The 19,862-nt window shown below is 41.5% G+C and overlaps 2 protein-coding genes across 2 annotated transcripts in view; one reads left to right on the forward strand and one right to left on the reverse strand.

The window, feature by feature from the left end:
* Window positions 1–15,496, reverse strand: part of LOC109033352 (uncharacterized) — a 65,123-nt gene extending 49,627 nt beyond the window's left edge. Inside the window, exon 1 of the mRNA XM_072304739.1 lies at window positions 14,585–15,496. Within this exon, the coding sequence (XP_072160840.1) occupies window positions 14,585–15,496 (912 nt within the window). The remainder of the gene's footprint in view (window positions 1–14,584) is intronic.
* Dscam4 (Down syndrome cell adhesion molecule 4) overlaps window positions 1–19,862 on the forward strand; it is a 250,674-nt gene that overhangs the window by 29,834 nt on the left and 200,978 nt on the right. The gene's annotated exons all lie outside the window — the stretch shown is intronic.

Here is a 19,862-nt window from a genome sequence, read left to right on the forward strand (position 1 = left end):
TCAATAACATTTTCAAACAGCTCCGTTGAATAATTTATCTGTAAAAAAATAAAATGGCGGAGGAAATTTTTAAACATCGCATGGCGCTTGTGATACTTTGCCCGGAAGGTGACGAAATACGTAAAATTCATACCTTGTCCAGAGGCCTATTTCAATAAACAGCCCAAAGATTCATAATGCATCTGACGGTGGTTGATTCGAGCGCCGATTTTACCTCAGACGACCACATACATATTACAGTGATGGTTGAGGCCTGGATCCGTGGAAGGCGGCCGATTGCGGCCCGGAGCCATTGTGCTAAGTTTCCCGAGTCGCTCCGAAGTGAAAAGACAAAGGTAAAGCAGATAATCCCGGGCGCGTATTGCCGTAGTTTCCTCGGACGGGCCTTGCGCCGGGGCCGGGATGTTTAAGTTGTCGTCTCCTCATCGGGTAATCTTTCCCCTTCTTTTGTCCAAATATTTACTCGGAGTAATCGTCCGGGAACTTTCGTCCCGCGGGGGAACAAATTGAAACTCCAATTCGCCGCCTTCCGCCCGGGCCCGAGGAGCGAGGAATCCGCGCAAATCTTCCGACGACTTCTTGCCGTCCAACTTTCGCCGAGCTTCGACTCGAGACCGCCCCGCTTTGTCAGATTTACGAATGAATCAGGTTAACCGAACCGCACTGGAAAAAAAAAAAAAAACACATTGGAGCTAGAGTCCAGACTCTTAAAAACATCTTTTTAGTGAAGTCCACTTTTGAAATTGATAGACAAAGCCATAGACAAAAAGACTTCATCAGACTTTCATGTGAATCACGTAGAGCATTGAGTTTTCATTAGCGGGTGGTTTCAATTCACGTACCAAGAATCATTAAATATCTTCGGAAGGAGTTGATTTCGGTAATTTTCGTTGTGCGCATCGTGTTTTATGTGAAATTTTGGTGAAGAAACATGTATCAGAATGCTGAAATTTGTACCTTGTCTAGTGGCCCATTCTAATTTTAATTATTATAGCTATATGATTGAAACTGACAATAGGTTTATAAACTTAGTTATAGATTTATAGGTTGTTTTAGGATAGGTATGTAGGTAGGATAGATAAAAAGAACTAATGAAATTAAGCAAATTACAAAATATATGTGATTCATTAAAAAATGTAAACTTGTTGGGAAAAACAGTTCGGTCGTATGAACCGAATGTACGGTGTTCAATGTCGGCCATATTGCTCTGTTCGTGCGACCGCTCTCCCGGTTCTGGGAACCGTATCCTCGGTTTATGCAACAGAGCCTTTTCGATTGTTCTGTTCGATCTGAATCAGTGTTCGAAACTCACAGGCGCCAACGCGCCAAATGCGCATAAGAAATTGGAAGAAATCGCCTAAAAAATGAAGGCTCTATGCGCCAATGTGGTCCCTAAAAATCGCCCCCATTTTTCCCCCAAGTTACAGTCACTAGTTCTGTAACTAAAACATATTGCGTCTAACTTTTCACTAAATGCACCGTGATTTTTAGGCAAAAAGTCGATTTGACCCCTAAATCGATCTCGTTGCGCCACATGGCGCCTGAAACTCAAAGGTGAGTTTCGAACACTGATCTGAATAATTGGTTGCATGAAGCAAATAGTTAGTTAGCTAGTTAATATACTTAAAGACATTCAGCGTCACAGACTATTAACGTCTTTACAAAGAATTTGGAAGTATTTGCAGCAAAAATTTGGACTCTATACACGTATCGAGTGGCCGGGCTCTCGACGATCGCAATAAAGCGCGACTTACGCACGGCGCGCTTATAAGCCGCCCTAAAGAAAGACGCTTTTTTTAGGAACAACTTTGAATAGGTCTTTTGCATTTCTTTGGTGAGTCCGACGGAGAACAATGTCTGTCAACCCCGGAGAACAGTTTTTTCTCCCCGAACTCGTTCCATGTTTGTACACCCGCGACGGAGTACATGCGACTGCCGTACAGTGGATCGAGTCAACAGGAGAGGCCGAACAAAATTTAGTAACTCCAAGCGCGTATAACTCCGTTTATACAAAACTTTGAGGTTCTAAATGTAGTTTTATTGGTTTCCTCGTGACATTTCCTTTTAGTTGCACCCCTTGAACTTTAAAATGTGACGAAATGAACATCAAAATGGAGATGTTGCTTGTGTAAGGAATTTGCGATTTGACTGTTGATTCTTATGTAAAAGTTCGCGAGAAACACGACGGTGCCACTGGTTTCCTCTGAAATCAACTCTCAAGCTTAAAAAAAGCTCTCAAGTTGAGGCCAAAATGGAGGGGATATCCCACGCTATCCTGAGAGTCCACCTCTACATCAAGACAAACTCTCCATGCAAAGATTGGGAGCAAATAAAGTAGCAGGGTTGCCGTGTTTTCAGTTTTAGAGTCCCCAAATAAAGTGGCAGCCCTGTCAATGTATTTGTTCCGTATCTTTGCATGGAGAGTTTGCCTTGATGTAGAGGTGGACTCTCAGGATAGCGTGGGATATGGGATATCCCCTCCATTTTGGCCTCAACTTGAGATCTTTATTTGAGCTTGGGAGTTGATTTCAGAGAAAACCAGTGGCACCATCGTTTTTTTTGCGAACTCTACTTTAGAATCAACAGTCAAATCGCAAATTCCTCACACGTGCAACATCTCCATTCTTAGTTTTAGTTGAATATTTCATGTCCGACTTCTCTAATCGACTCGATCCACTGTGCGCCGTGCAGTCTAAAAACGGAATCCGGAACTTTGAATGAAGAAGCGCCCGGATAGAAGGAGACCCCCTCCCCCCTCCCTTAATACACGCCCCTTCTCCCCTCCTCTGCCGAGGGATGAAACAATGTGACAAGACGAAGTTGGAAAGAACCGCGGGGGTTGTTAAAATTCTGCTCCGTTCTACGTTTTAATGTCTCCTTTGCGTGCGCAGTACCTCGCAATGCAAACGCCCCCTCCCCCCCCCCCCCAATTCTGGGAAAAATTTTGGGTTTTAGGAGTAAGCAAGGCGGGGCTCAGAAGTTGCCATTTCACAGGGTGCTCGATCTATCCGTGAAGAAAATCTTGTCATGACTTCCACAGCGCTGGCTATACAGCACAAGGCGGAGAGGGAACATTGCTTGACTAAGAATCCTGCCAAAACTTTTGTAGTGCTTGATTTCATTCAATGGAGATGTTGCATGTGTGAGGAACTTGCGATTTGACTGTTGATTCTTATGTAAAAGTTCGCAAGAAACACGATGGTGCCACTGGTTTTCTCTGAAATCAACTCCCAAGCTCAAAAAAAGCTCTCAAGTTGAGGTCAAAATGGAGGGGATATTCCACGCTGTCCTGAGAGTCCACTTCTACATCAAGACAAACTCTCCATGCAAAGATAGGGAGCAAATACATCAGCAGACATGCCGTGTTTTCAGTTTTAGAGTCCTCAAATAAAGTGGCAGCCCTGTCAATGTATTTGCTCCCTATCTTTGCGAGGAGAGTTGGTCTTGATGTAGAGGTGGGCTCTCTGCATAGCGTGGAATATCCCCTCCATTTTGGCCTCACTTTGAGAGCTTTTTTTGAGCTTGGGAGATGATTTCAGAGAAAACCAGTGGCACCATCGTGTTTCTCGCGAACTTTTACATAAGAAGCAACAGTCAAATCACAAATTCCTCACACATGCAACATCTCCATTGGACTGTTGTTTTTATCGTAAGCGAAGAAATTTAAACTTCCTTGACTAATGTAAAATATGAACCTTAATATCTTAGTTAGGAGTTGCTTTCGTCGCGCGAATCGTATTGCTTGTGATAGGTATATTGGTTAGGACACATGTATCAGAATGCTGAAATTCCTACCTTATTAATCGGTCTTTTGGTAACCAAAGATTCGCCTTCGATGAACCGGCTATGCAAAATGACTGTCGTGACGCACGAATAGTGGTATCACAATTTCGCATTGAGATTACATAGTGTGCTAAAAGCGCTCAGCTTTATCCTACGCTGGAACTAAAAGTCGCTTGGATCTAGAGTCCAGACTCTTAATAACTTTGACAAGAAAAGATACTCTTGATTCAATCGGATTTTTCCTTGAATCGAAGAGCCAAGTTTCTTGATTTAAGCAAAACTCCGATTGAATCAAGAGCACTTGTTCTTGTCAATGTTTTTAAGAGTCTGGACTCTAGATCCAAGCTACTTCTTTCAGGTGCATCATCTTGATCCCGAAACATATATCAGAATGCGTAATTTCGTACCTTGTCCACAAGTCCATTGGTAACCAAAGATTCACCTTCAATGAACCGGCTATGCGATTTGACTGTCGTAATGCACGAATAGTGGTATCACAAATCCGCATTGAGATTACATAGTGTGCTGAAGGCGCTCCTCCTCATCCTATCTTATAGATCCTGAAACACGTATCAGAATGGTTAAATTCGTACCGTGTCCACAGGTCTATTTCCTCGAAAAAACGGCGCTGGAGGCAACGCTCGAGGCAGTGGCGTGGCGTGGATTGCGATATATCGATTGTTATGCCATTTAAACCTATGGTAAAGAATCGATTATTAAGGTGTTCGCTGCGAACACCCTGTTTATCGACCCTTTTCCATAGGTTTAAATGGCATAACAATCGATACATCGCAATTCACGCCACGCCACCGGTTGAAAGCTCCGGAGTGGCGAGGCGCGTCGGGCGTCGGGGAAACATTCGCATAGGAGCACACGACACGGAGCGAAACAACAATAACTGCGCCAACAACATTATCAAAAGAAAGGAGCGAAATGAATTGATCCGCGCGGAGGGGGCGGGGAAGGGATGAGCTCCGGGGAAGGGCGGACGAACAAAAAAGATAAGTGTGTTTGCCGTTCAGGAAGCCCCGTGCCGCGCCGGCACGGCCTTTCATGGGCGTTATCCTCGTTCACCCCGAAAAGCCCACTTCACACGGTGCGTTTTCCGTCGAAAATTTCGCACAGCATCCTGCGGGATTTTATAAGCTGTAGATCGTCACCTTCCGGCCGAAGTATCAGAAGCGCCATGCGACGTTTAAAAATTTCCGCCGCCACTTCATTTTTTTTACAGAGAGATTGTTGGTTAAATCTGTTTGATAAATTCACTGAATTTTATCGGCAGCATTAAGAAAATTCATTGACATTTTCGAACAGCTTAGTTGAATAATTCCTCTGAAAAAGATAAAATTGCGGTGGAAATGTTGAAAAGTCGCATGGCGTTTATGATATTTCGGCACTCTTTCTTTTTTTTCATAGAGAGATTTGTTGGTTAAATCTGTTAGAAAATCTCACTGAATTTTATCGGCAGCACAACGGAAATTCAGTGAAATGCTCGGAAGTTACGCAGGACACTTTCTTCATTAGCCGATGTCTTACAGTAATCTTTGGTTTAGGTCGATTTGACACAAAATCAGGTTGAGCAACCAAGTTCCTTGGGTTGATCTGACACAAAAAGGTAACAGGTGGTAACACTAAACAAGGACATTTTTAACAGTGTATGGACAGGAGAAATTTAAATGCTCACGCTTAAAAAAAAAAAGAAAAAGAAAAAAAAAATGGCTTGATGAAAATGGTTTTTTCTGAGTAATTCAGTTCCACACTGAAAAAAAATTCTCGGCGTTTTTACCAAGGTCCGTTGGTACCTTTACCATCTCACTTTTTTTTACCAATTATCGATAATCTCCCCTAGGTAAGCTTACCTAAAAACCGGTATTTTTACTGTTTTTTTCCGGTAAGAATACGACTTTCATCGGTAATCAATTCCCGGTAACTTTGCTATTTTATCTCGGTAGCTCTACCACAGTCGATAAAAATATTGGCGTTTTTACCAAGGTCCAGTAAAATTACCGAGAAAGTTCAATAATTTTACTGAGATTTCTCGGTAAAATGACCAATTCCATAAATGGTAATTTTACCAAGAAATAGCTGGGATCAAATAGAATCCTGAATTCTTGGTAATTTTACCCTTTTCTTAGTAAATACACCGAGAATTTTTTCAGTGCATTCCTCCCGCGATCGTGAGCAATGGCTCCGGTAGTTGAAGTCCAAATCCTGGGACTTGCAAAAGTATTATCCAACACGATAGTTTCCGGCAACGTCGCACAGTGGATCGAGTCAATTAGAGAAGTCGGACATGAAATTTTGACTGAAACTGCAAATTTTGATGTCTAATTCGTCACATCTCAAAGTTTATGGGGTGCGTCTAAAAGAAAATTTCTAGAGGAAACCAATGAAACCACTTTCAGAACCTCAAAATTTCGTATAAATGGAGTTAAAATCGTTAAAATTTTCAAAGTTATGTCCGATCTCCCCCATCGACTCGATCCATTGTGCGTCGGTACAGCCAAATTCCACACTGCCAAATTGCTCTGGAAACAAAAATATTTTTCACAATTTCGCTGAAACCTTCGTGCTCCTCGGGCGACCGGTCGTCAGTGTTCGAGATCGATCGTATAATTCGCACGCGAGCTTACTTCATTTTCAATTTTATTATCATCGCGCACATCCTTGTTACGCCTCGCTGTCAGATTTCTCGCGGAAAATTCCAATTTCACCGTAAGCCGAGTCGTCAGTTCAGTCGGTGCGTGGCACCCGTTCCAACCTTCACGGCTCCACACCTATCTCTCCTCCGAACTCGATTACCACACTGAAAAAAAATCTCGGTGTATTTACCAAGAAAAGGGTAAAATTGCCAAGAATTCAAGGTTTTATTTGATTCCAGTTTTTTCTTGGCAAAATTGCCATTTATAGAATTGGTAATTTTACTAAGAAATCTCGGTACAATTATTGAACTTTCTCGGTGATTTTACTGGACCTTGGTAAAAATGCCAATATTTTTTATCGACTGCGGTAGAATTACCGAGATAAAATGGCAAAGTTACTGGGAATTGATTACCAATAAAAATGGTATTCTTACCTGGAAAGAAAGTAAAAATACAGGTTTTTAGGTAAGCTTACCAGTCCGTCTTTAAAATAAAATAAATAATAGCCGTCGTAATCTGCACCTTCAAAGGAATGAAAAAGCGGTAAAAAACATCACTTGGCCCACATAATAGAAGGTTTTTGTTATCTTGCAGATAGAATTGTTTTAGTTAGTAAAATTCCTAGTAAGCACGGAAAAAAGAGCGCAGGGTTGTTGGCTGATCCAGAAATTTCCCAATTAATTGTAGTGGTGCCCTAACGAATTAGGTTACTAACCCAAATGTTGCGGTACTACCCCAACTTAAGTCGCGGTACTACCACAATTAATTAAAAATGTCCATATCCTCCAACAAAAGAGGCGGTACCACAATTTTAGGGATAACCCCCAACATTTTTCCCCCATAAGGATTGCGCTTACTGCCGTGCTGAGGTGAATCGCCGTATTAACCCTTTGTGACCCGGTGTCCTCCTCAGTGGACAAATCTTTTTTTATTTTTCCTGGCCGCTATATTAATTCTTCGACCATTTATCTTGTTTGTACACCTCAATAGACATCAGATCTATCCAAAAACATTTTTTTCACCGCTATCTGGCGATATTAGATGGAACTAATAAATATTCAAAGTCGCCAACTTAGGAAAAATACCTTGAGTGCGGACTTGGTCGGGTTTTTATTTTTTTTCAGTCCTTTACACCTGCTTTTGGACGGAAAAAAACATGTTTCCATCAGAAGGATGAGTTAGGAGGTCTGTAAAAAATAAAACCAATTAATAACAATGTTTAGTTTTCTCAGAAAACAGCATTTAATGTATGTCCATTAGAATGGACATCAGGTGAATAACCAACATGGATTTTGTCAATATTTTTTTGTTATTTCCTTTGCATCACTGATTTCGGCACTTGTAAGAGGGGATTTCAATCAACCAATGAGAGTTCTTTCCAGGGACAACAACACATTTTTCCCTCCTAACCTGTTAGTTCGCTAATTTCATGTGTTTACCTGCGTGCAGAGGTCCGTTCAATCGCGTATTAAACTCTTTTAAAAATCGACCTCGAAAGGTTTTGAGCTCTAAATGCCTTCTTAATACACCCATAAACATGTTCTGAAAATTTCAAGTGTAGGCACCAAGAATTATGGCTTTGCAAGATCGTGATATATTTGAGTTGCTGGGGACTTTCTTAGAGAAAACTGTAACGCGCCCACCAACCGTAAAAATCAAGAAAGGCAAATATGTCATTTTGAGCATTTTTCTCCAAGCTGCATGCTTTCTGTAAGTTTACTTTTGCATCTTCTCACTATTTCTTCTCTTTTATGTGCAAAAAAGTAAAAAAAATTGACTTCTGAAATTTATGGCTATATGTGGTTCTGGTTCTGTTGTCCTTTCTAATGGACATGCTCGTTTCTCACATAATAAATAGGAAAAAAAATTTTAAAAAATATGTTTTCCATTATTTAGGCCCCAAAGAGTAAGAAAACACAAAAAAAAATTTTTTTCCACGCCCCCCTGATTTTCAGGTCACAAAGGGTTAATATTCGAGAGTTGCCCTCAAGTAAAATGTTCATTTTTAAAGAGAGTCGAGGATGCTTGCTCTTAAAATGTTCAAATAATTTAGAGCTAATCGTGAATGAAATTCTATAAAAAAAAAATTCGAATAATGATATATGCAGATTTCCCTGCAAATTCAAATTTTATCAGAGGAAATTGGGCAATGTCTGAAGGGTCATAAATCGTTTTTCCTCACCATGGTAGACTACATAAGAGAAGTTTACCTGTAGGAGAGCATAACACCCTTGACTGATTTTAGTTTTTAATAATGTCTCGATTGGTTTTTGAGCTCAGATTCTCACGCAACTTAGCTCAGTTCTTTTACACTCTTAGCCTTGTCTCACTAGTATTAAAGATCAGTTTAGATTTAGTTACTTTTATTTAAATTTTCAGTTTAGTTTAGCTTAGTTCTCAATAGTTTAAAAGATTAACTCAAGGCTTTTCCGACACGTTCGACATATAGATAAAAAATTTTAAGAGCAGCCCGAGACAATGATAACAGTGAAAAAATAAGGGGTAAAAACGGGAAACATGGCTTAAAAAAATAACACAATCACTGGGGGAAAAAATACATTGGATCTCGAGTCCAGACTCTTGAAAACATTCACAAGAAAAAAAACTCTTGATTCAATCGGATTTTTGCTTGAATCAAAACGAAATCCGCTAAAATTAAGAGGCTTGGTTCTTGAGTTAAGCCAGATTCTGATTGAATCAAGAATACTTTTTCTTGTCGATGTTTTGAAGAGTCTGGACTCTAGATCCAATGTGTTTTTTCCAGTGATTAATAAAACTCGAGACGTTACGACTCAAAACTGAGTCATTTTCAGTCGGAAACAATAAAAATTTAAAAAAAAAAACGAACGATGAAAACGAATTTTTATTTTTTCCGACTGAAAATTACTCAGTTTCGAGTCGAACGTCTCGGGTTTTATTAATTGTGTTTTTTTGGCCTTATTTCCCGTTTTTACCCCTTGTTTTTTCCACTGTTCAATATATACATGTACTTCTATTGTCGCGACGGTGGCGTGGAGTGTTTTGCGATGCATCGATTTATCTGCCATTTAAACCTATGAAAAAGGATCGGTAAACAGGGTGTTCGCAACTGACACCTTAATAATCAATTCTTTACCACACTGGAAAAAAAAAACACATTGGATCTAGAGTCCGAACTCTTAAAAACACCGACAAGAAAAAGTACTCTCGATTCTATCAGAATCTAGCTTAAATCAAGAACCAAGCCTCTTAATTTAAGCGGATTTCGTTTTGATTCAAGCAAAAATCCGATTGAATCAAGAGTATTTTTTCTTGTCAATGTTTTCAAGAGTCGGGACTCTAGATCCAACGTGTTTTTTTTTTTTTTTTTTTTTTTTTTTTTTTTTTTTTTCCAGTGCATAGTTTCAAATGAAGAAATATCGATAATCGATCATTCCTTGCCTCGGAATTGCTTGTATGGTGATCCATTCCAGTATAGGCAATCTCGAAACCGGTCTCGGAATCCCCGTTTCAGGGAAACCGAGTTTCCGGGAGGAATTAAACTCTTTAGCGACGACAGTCTTCCTCCCCGACGCGGAGTGCAGCGGGAGTTGACGCTTATGCAGACGTCTCCGCCGAGTTTTCCATCGCGGAAAATCTGAAGGGGGGTGTTGTCGGGGGGGCGGGGTTGGGGGGGGGGAGTTAAAGTGGAGGTTGACGAGGTACGAGGAGGGGGGGGAGGCGGAGATGGGTTGAAGACGTGATGACGGAGTCCTCCGCGGGGAAACAAAACAGATTAAAGAGACGGGAACGCCAACAAACTAGTCATTCGCGGCGAGGCAAAGAGTCTTCCGCTGCTTACAGCCGCGTTGTCGGATTGGATGCACTGTTGGAGATATCAGTGTTGGGTCTGCGGGCTGATTATTGAAATTGATAGACAAAGCTATAGACAAAGAAGACACAGAGAGTACGAAGCGATCCTATAGGTGGAAACGGGTGGCTCTTATAAACTAAATGAGAACATGATGGACTAATTGGACTGCATTTTGCAATTTGGAACTATAAATTCTGACTCTTCTGGTAAAACACATATGTGCATGGGAAACTAATGGCACATATGTTGTTTTTAAAACCGGGCTAGAATTTATAGTTCCTAATTCCAAAATTTAGTTCAATTATCGGGTCTCTCGTGGGTTGCCGTTAGTTAGTCTATCACCCACGTTCTTTGTCTATTGCAACCACCCGCTTCCACCAATAGGATCCCTCCAAATCCCTTTTGTCTTCTTTGCCTGTAGCTTTGTCTATAAATTTCAATAATCGACCCGCAGGAGACGACGTCCTGTCCTCCCGCTTATGAGAGCCTCTTGTTTTGACCAATAAGATGGCTTTATTTTCCCTTTGTTTTCTTCGTATTTAGCTTCGTGTATCATCAATTTCAATAATCAGCTCGCAGGTGTTGCTAAAGTCTTCGAGGTGTGGTATTTCGCGGAGAAGTCGTCACCTTAGACGTGAGATGACGTCTAAGGTGGAGAGGATTCTAAGGATAGAAAAAGCTGTAGACAAAGAAGACATAGGGGGTACGAAGCGATCCTATTGGTCGAAATGTGTGATTCTTATAGACTAAGGGAGAAAATGATGGCCTAACCGTCTGGTTTCTCGTGGGATGCCGTTAGTTAGTCTATTACCTACTGCCTTTATCCATTGCAACTACCAACTTCCACCAATAGGTTCCCCCCATATCCCTTTTGTCATCTTTGTCTATAGCTTTGTCTATCGATTTCAATAATCGGCCCGCTGGGGAGTTTTTTTATTACAGCGGTGTAAATTAGAAAATTTGAGCTATATACTCGTACAATTTTTTCCCTTAAGCTCTTTTTTTAGGAGTGATACAGCGGACAGATCGTTGAAATTGATAGACAAAGCTATAGACTAAGCGATAGACAAAGAAGACGTAGGGGGTATGGATCGATCCTATAGGTCGAAATGTGTGATTCTTATAGACTAAGGGAGAAAATGATGGACTAACTGTCGGGTTTCTCGTGGGTTGCCGTTAGTTAGTCTATTATCTACTACCTTTGTCCATTGCAACTACCAACTTCCACCAATAGGCTCCCTCCATATCCCTTTTGTCATCTTTTTTTATAGCTTTATCTATCAATTTCTATGATCGGCCCGCTGGGAAGATATTTTATTATAGCGGGGTGATCATTAGAAGTGATGGACAAAGCGATAGACTAAGAAGATAAATAGGGGGAAATATAGAGCTGTCCAATGGGTCATTAAACCATCAATGAATTTCGATTGCGAATATATCGTCACATCCCGGCCCAAGTATCACAAGCGCCATGCGACTTTTCAACGTTTCCGCCGCAATGATATTTTTTTACAGAGGAATTATTCAACGAAGCTGTCCGAAAATTTCAATGAATTTTCTATATGCTGCCGATGAAATTCAGTGAATTTATCAAACAGATTCAACCAAACAATTTCCCTCTAATAAGATAAAATGACAGCGGAAATTTGTAAACGTCGCATGGCACCTGTGATACTTTGACTGGAAGATGACGAGTTGTAAAATGTGCATCACACACCACACACCCACGCGAGTTACTCACCGCGTGGCCGCACGGCGCACACGCGCAACTATTTCGACACGAGAGAGTTGTGTAGTATCATTTCTAATTGAAGGCGTTTCTAAAACCGATGACTGCCCTGCGAATTGGAAGGAATGAATGGTTGAGCAAAGCCTGTAATAATGTGGCATTCTCTTGCGATTGGGCGATCTGGCGGTGGCTTGAAACTGGAATAAAAATAAAATGGTGTGATTTTATCATTTGCCAGAGGGGTAGCTGCCGTATAATTTGGCACTAGTACACCCAAAAATTTAAACAAAAATTGTCTCTTTGAGAAGTGAAGTGACTTCAGCCACCGATAGATCGCAAATATAAGGAAAAGAGATGTAAAATTTGCAAGAACTGTAGTGTCCAAACCTAGAAATAATTCCCTTCAATCGCAAAATATGACATGATTAAAGCATGATTGAAAGCAGCCAAAGTATATAAAAGCAGGATTGCGATGAACGAATGCAAGAATAGCTCACTAAACCGTGAACAATGTTTGACTTGCGAAGACATTTTCCCCCTCGTAAATGACGCGTAGAACACGATGCGCGCAGTAAAAAAGTAAAAAGTGACTTAGTCACCAAGAAATAAGCAGTTCAAAAAACGCAATTTATGGGTGGTTTGGGTTTCACGCTAACTGAAGTAGCTTTGTCGCCGTAACAGACAACACATTTTTTGGACATATTTTTAGTAGTAATGATAAACACTCGAATTTTTTTTCATTAATCTACACAGGGTTTCGTGTTGTAACGCTTTTCAAAGATTTATAGCTTTTTTTTTTTTTCAATTTTAATATTTATGTATGTATGTATAAAGTCGCTTTTATAGCGCTCTTTGGCGCTCTGCGACCCCTAGCCGCCAAAGTCCCCTATCCTCCCAAAGCCCTTCAGGGAGTTGACAAACCCTCATTTCTTCTAAAATCCCCTGTCGCCACCCTTTCACTGGGCGTCCCCTTCGTCTCCTTCCAGGAGGAACCCAATCAAGCAACTTCTTTGGCAGCCTTTCGTCCGTCATTCTATTGACATGACCATACCAGACAAGCTGTCTGGTCATGACGTCGAATATGATGTCATTTTCGACTCCCATGATCTGACGCACTCTTTCATTGCGGACCCGATCTCTCCTAGAAATTCCAGCAGACCTCCTCCAGAAATCCATCTCCGTTGCTCTTAGCATCCCCTTTGTCCGCTCCTTCAGCTGCCAAACTTCACATCCATATGTAAGAATACTCTTGACTACAACGTCGTAAATTCTCCTCTTGTTCTCCTTGGAAATCCGAGGGTCCCAGAGGATTCCATTTAACATCGCTGTAGCCTTCCTTGCCAGGGTGTTTCTTTCCTTAATCGCTTGATCAGTTCTTCCATCCTGGGTCAACCGCACTCCCAAGTACTTATAGTGCTCGCAGCCTTTGATCTGCTGCCCATCCTCCAACTCAATGCTTTGCTGATCACCGCCAAAAGTCATCTTCTCAGATTTGGATATGCTGACTTCCAGACCCCACTTCCGATACTCTTCTACTAACTTGCGCATCATGTATTCCGCGTCGTCTTGATCTTGAGCAACCACCACCTGGTCATCAGCAAAGCACAGAGTGAACAGAGTTTCAAGATCACCCAAGGGGACACCCATACCAGAACATTTCTTTTTCCATTCTTTTAGCACGCACTCGAGATAAATTTTAAATAATGTTGGCGACAAACAACATCCCTGTTTTAAACCCTTAGTAACATAAAATCCCGCTGACAACCCCCCATGGCACTTAATTTTGGTAAAACTCCCTTTATAAAATCGCTTAACAGCGTCAATCAACCCCCCGTTAAAATTCGATTTTTCCAAGGCCTCCCAAAGTTTCACCAACGGCACACTGTCATACGCCTTCTGGAGATCCACAAAAATTAAATGCAGCTCCTGAGCTACGGCCATTTTCTTCTCAATGACCTGGACAATAACAAAGAGGTGATCTATCGTAGACCTGCCAGCTCGAAAACCAGCCTGCTCCTCTGCTTCGTGATCTTGCCATTCGTCCTCGATCTTCGCTTTCAGTATCTTCCCGTACACTTTGCTTATTGTCCCGGTCACTGAGAGCCCCCGGTAGTTGTTACAATCGTCCTTCCTTCCCTTCTTTTTGTAGATGGCCTTGATCCAGGACTCCTTCCACTCCCCTGGCACCTCGTCACCCCTAATGCATTGCTGCATCAGCTTTCTGAGGCACTCGAAGAGCTTAGAAGTCCCGCTCTTAACCAACTCGACAGGGATTCCACCTGGACCCGGTGCTTTGCCATTTTGCAGCTCTTTGACCGCTTTAATAATGTCACAAGTGTGAATCTCCAAGTTGTTCATTCTTCCGTTGTCCGTGCTGCTGTCTCGAAACTCTGGGCGCCTTTCCGTCAAAAGATCTTTAAAATGATCCTCCAGTTTTTTAAGTGATATCGGAGACAAGATATCCCGCTTCATGTCCCTGCGTAAACCTTTAATTAGCTTCCAACTCTCGGCACTTTTTCTTCCCCCTAGGTAGGCGTTGATTCGATTACAGTTGCTTTCCCAAGCTTCATTTTTCTTTCTTGTTATGAGGCTCCTGACTTTAGACTGAGCTTTCCTGTACGCAACTTTATCTTCCGCTTTCTTAGACGACAAGAAAATTTGATGTTTTTGCCTCTTCAGATTAATTTCGTCTTCTATTTCACTATCCCACCAGTACGGGCGCTGGTCTTTATGACTGGGCTTGTAAACACCTAGGGCTTCTTTTGCAGCAGAGTGGATGCATTCTTTAATAAATTGATATTGTTCTTCCGTAGTTCCAGATGATCCGTCCCCCAGCTTCTCATCCAAGCGTTGCCTGTACAGTGCCTTAACGCTGGGGTGCTCCAAACTTTCAATATTATACCACACTTCTTGTTCTTGTGATCCCTGCCTCTGCTGTTGTTGCTGCATTGGCTGTTTGTCCTTACTGCCCTTAACAGGGAACGCTACATCTGCCCGGAGGAAATGATGATCACTGCCGCAAGAAAGTCCCCTGTAAACTCGTACTTGCTGCACTTTCAATTTAGTTGCCTGCCTCACTATCACGTAATCAATGATGGATTTCAATCCTCGAGTAGGCTGGACCCAGGTGTATTTATGGATGTCTTTGTGCTGGAAAAAACCATTCAGAATTTTCATCTCCATTTGGGAACAAATATCGATGAGCCGATCTCCATTATCATTAACAGCATCCTCCCCGAACGGTCCAACAACTTTGCAGTTGCCTCGTCGTCCCGTTCTGCTGTTCAAATCACCCATAACAATTACTTCCCTGCCAGCTGCCACCTTCGTGATTTCCTCATTCAGATCTTCAAAAAATTGGTCCTTGACTGCGACAGTTGCATCATCATTTACTCCATACACCCCGAACAGCGTGATTTTATGAGCGTATAAGTTCAAGTTCATCTTAATGATGCGCTGGTTGACAGCCTCCCAATTAACAACAAATCTGCGTAGACTTTTCCGCATCATTATGGCTACCCCTTGCCGCGCCCGCTGGTCTTTGGGCACGCCGCTGTAGAACAGATCATAATCCTCGTAATTTTCGGAACCCTGTCCTTTCTTTTTAGTCTCAGTCAAAACAACAATATCCACGTGATGCTCTTTGATCTCCGATATCACTTCCGGTAATTTTCTTGAAATGCCTTGGACATTCCACGTCCCAAATACCATAGTCCTTTTTCGTAATTTATGTCGTAAAATCCGTTTTTTATCATGGGCACCGAGGCTTTTTTGGCTAGGTCGTTTAACATTTTTGATTTTTAACAAGTACCGAGGAGTCAGCCCGATGACTCAACCCCCAACCTGGAGGACCAGCGTTTGAATTCGGAGTGCGCTCTCCTAGATTGGTTGCCTTCACTACGACTAAGAGCCCAATCTACCCTGCTCTGGGTGGTTCATGCGCCTAGAAGCCGGTGACCAACTCCAAAAACCCCTTTGAGGCAGGGGCTACCAGCTGGGGTCCGCAGGATTGCTAAACCTGTGACAGTACAGTCCCCCATACGGAATTTTTTTAATATTTAACTGGTCGAAAATGTGTTGTCTGTTACGCTGATTTTTTTACCGCGTAACAGACAGCACATTTTCGGAATTGACATAATATTAATTGAGAGATAGAGAAATAAATCGTAACCCTTCGAAGATAATGCGAAAAAATTCGAGTAATTATCATTACTACTAAAAATATGACCAAAAAATGTGTTGTCTGCTACGGCGAAAGAACTATTTCAGTTATCGTGAAACCACCCATATACGCAAATTCAAAACGTTCCGATTTCGCGCCGAATCGAATGATGTCATCCGGCACCAATCAGAAGCGAGCACGGGTTTCTACGACTTCCGTCAAATAGCTTTCTACTCCTTGTATAATGAAAGTCGAAAGTATATCTTCAAAATCAAAGAATAGAATTTTTTGTATGTTATTTTTTGTGAATAAACGAAAAGTCCAATTTAAAATACGTTTCCTTTTAACAAAAATAGTCGGAAAATGAGAAGAAATAGTGGATCGACTGCCGTGTAGTGTATGTTACATCACTTCCATCAATAGCTCGCCATTCTGGCGCGTTTGAAGTTATTTCGGTTTTTTAGACTTTTTAATAGCGGGCTTTTTCGCCCAATAATTCCGCGAGTTTTTATGTTGCTCATGATTTGATTCTCGAACATGCCCCTCTGTGAATCGAATTTTTTGTATCAAGCATTTCTTAATTCAAAGCATGTCTACTGGTCTGGCATGGCAATCTTTGTGACTAATAAACTAGGTGCATGACAGACCAATTAAAGTCTCAAGAAATATTTTATTCCTTGATATCAAGGAAGTCGTTAACACCATGACGCAGATCGTAAAAAAACATTGTAATCCAAGGTGAAAACAGGAGAGAATAGCAGTTAACAATTTCATGACTGGAGAGCACGTAAATGTTTACAATTATGAGAAAACCGTGTCGAGAAATTGAATCCGTTTCAGTTATTCTTTTGTTGAGATATTTTTCTCCAATAACATAGGCTCAGAGTTTTTTTTAGAGGGGCCGTGATTTTGGTTTTGTCTTGCTTTTGTTTCCAAATCCCTCCCCACACATAGATCTGTTCTAGGATAACATACAGTAAATACGCAACAAATGGGATTACAACACTTAAAACAGAGTATCTAAATAAACACAACCAGCGGGCTGATTATTGAAATTGATAGACAAAGCTATAGACAAAGAAGACATAGGGGGTATGGAGCGATCTTATTGGTTGAAATGTGTGATTCTTATAGACTAAGGGAGAAAATGATGGACTAACTGTCGGGTTTCTCGTGGGTTGCCGTTAGTTAGTCTATTACCTACTGCCTTTGTCCATTGCAACTACCAACTTCCACCAATAGGTTCCCTCCATATCTTTTTGTCATCTTTGTCGATAGCTTTGTCTATCAATTTCAATAATCGGCCCGCAGTTACTCCGTTTTTAACCTTAACAACCCATTTGAGGGGCTTGGAGGACAAGGCGCATAAGTGCAGTTTTTGAAAAAATTGAGATATTCACGAACTCAACTAAAACTAGTCTGAATGCCTGTTCTGAGAAAAATTCGCTCCCTAATTCCAATTTAAAAGTCAGTTTGAACTTTCTTTCCGACATTAGGATCCATAACATTTCGAAACTTTAAACTCGTTTCCTCGAAATAGCAAAAACTGCACTTATGCGCCTTGTCTTCCAAGCCCCTCATTTGTTGTGAATATGTTGTATTTTATCGTTATGAATGCACGCTATTGCGTTGTGCCTCTCTTGTCACTCCGTCACTGGGATCCGTTCTACTTAATGATGATCATTGCAGTCAACCTCAAAGCTCTCGAAGACAACAAACGTCAAAGTAACGATCCTTTCATTACTCTTTTCAGCAGCATAAAGCTCCTCGGAAATCGGTGAAAGTTCACCGCCGTCGGCAATTCCTAGCGGTTTAGAAAAGGAGCATCGGAATCCACAGAAAAATATCTTTTTTGCGGCTCATCAAAGGAATCCACTTTCGTCTCCGAGAGAAGATATTTCAACAGCGGTTGTCCTCGAGAGCTGAATGCTAAAGGCAAGACGGAGAAATAACAAGATTAGACTTGAAAAATACTACAAAAAATAAAATATTCGACGAAAAATTGAGTGGAAATGCAGGAGAACTAAACACGCCAAGACAGGCCATTGAACGGGTGAGAGAAGGGGGGCATAAGTACGCCGGCAAGAGACCTCAGTTGCCAAATCTATGAGGTTTTGTAGCAATTCTCCAGTTGCGAGTGAAAGAAGAAATCGTCCTTTAATAGCATTCCACGGAGAGGAAAACACCAAATTACGGTTCGAATGGAGATGTTGCATGTGCGAGGAATGGGCCTGTTGCATGCAAGAGATACAGCCGCGCGAATAGACTTTTCAGAGGTTAAATGACACGAAAATTACGATGGTCACATTAAAAAAGTCTGAAATACACTCCTTACTGCGCAATTTGCGTTGTTAGGAACGCGCTTTTTCAAATTTCCCGCGTCTGGGGGCAGTTTTCTAATCACCGGAAACGAGCAAAAGGCGGGCTCGGTGATTTCCGGAAGATGTCGAGTCGTTGTTGTTGTTGTTATTTTCTCCTTCAGTTTGTTTACAAACCCAACGTGATCTTTTATAGTGGTCCATATACGCTTTATGCGGTAACCAAATTGATCAACTTTTAAATATCCAACGCAATCCTTCTACATTTCATTTCACGATATCACGAGCTCCGATTTTTAGGTTATGTTGTATGTTTTAGTTGACCGGAAATAGCCGCGAGTTGCCGTTCATTGTTTCCGTTAGAAAACTGCCCCCAGACGCGGGAAATTTGAAAAAGCGCGTTCCTAACAACGCAAATTGCGCAGTAAGGAGTGTATTTCAGACTTTTTTAATGTGAGCATCGTAATTTTCGTGTAATTTAACCACTAAAATGTCTATTTGCACGGCTGTCTCTCTTGCATGCAACAGGCCCATTTGCGATTTGACTGTTGATTCTCATTGCAAAAGTTCGCAAGAAACACGGTGGTGCCTCTGGTTTTCTCTAAAATTAACTCCCAAGCTCAAGAAAAGCTCTCAAGTTGAGGCCAAAATGGAGAGGATATCTCACGCTATCCTGAGAGTCCACCACTACATTAAGACAAACTCTCCAAGCAAAGATAGGGAGCAATTACATTAGCAGTGATGCCGTGTTTTCAGTCTTAGAGTCCCCAAATAAAGTGGCAGCCCTGTCGATGTATTTGCTCCCTATCTTTGCATGGAGAGTTTGTCCTGATGTAGAGGTGGACTCTCAGTATAGCGTGGGATATCCCCTCCATTTTGGCTTCAACTTGAGAGCTTTTTTTGAGCTTGGGAGTTAAGTTCAGAGAAAATCAGTGGCCACATCGTATTTCTCGCGAACTTTTACATAAGAATCAACAGTCGAATCGCAAATTCCTCACACATGCAACATCTCCATTGCGGTTCGAATTCTGTGACTAACAGGACGGTAAAACGTGTTAGGATGATGTCAAGTCTATAGATGGATCCAGATTCTTTGAACGGGGGGAGGTAGGGGGTTTCGGTGGCTCCCTCAGAAACTTTTCACGACGTGGAATTTTTTGAGAATTTTTCTCCTTAAGATTTAAATCACAATGGGAAGTACGCAGCGTCACAAACTGTTTCCGCAATTTCACAGTCGATTCGCAAATCTGGCTAACTCCATTTTCACGCGACCCCTGAAACGCTTGGAGTTATGCAGATGAAGAATTCTTCATAAAACGTTGTAATGCCCCTAAATCAAAGACTCTAAGATCTAAGAGAAGAAACCATCTATATACGGTTCTATCACGCGCGTAAC

This window comes from Bemisia tabaci, chromosome 9 (genome assembly GCF_918797505.1).
Source record: "Bemisia tabaci chromosome 9, PGI_BMITA_v3".
In the NCBI taxonomy this organism is placed as follows: domain Eukaryota; kingdom Metazoa; phylum Arthropoda; class Insecta; order Hemiptera; family Aleyrodidae; genus Bemisia; species Bemisia tabaci.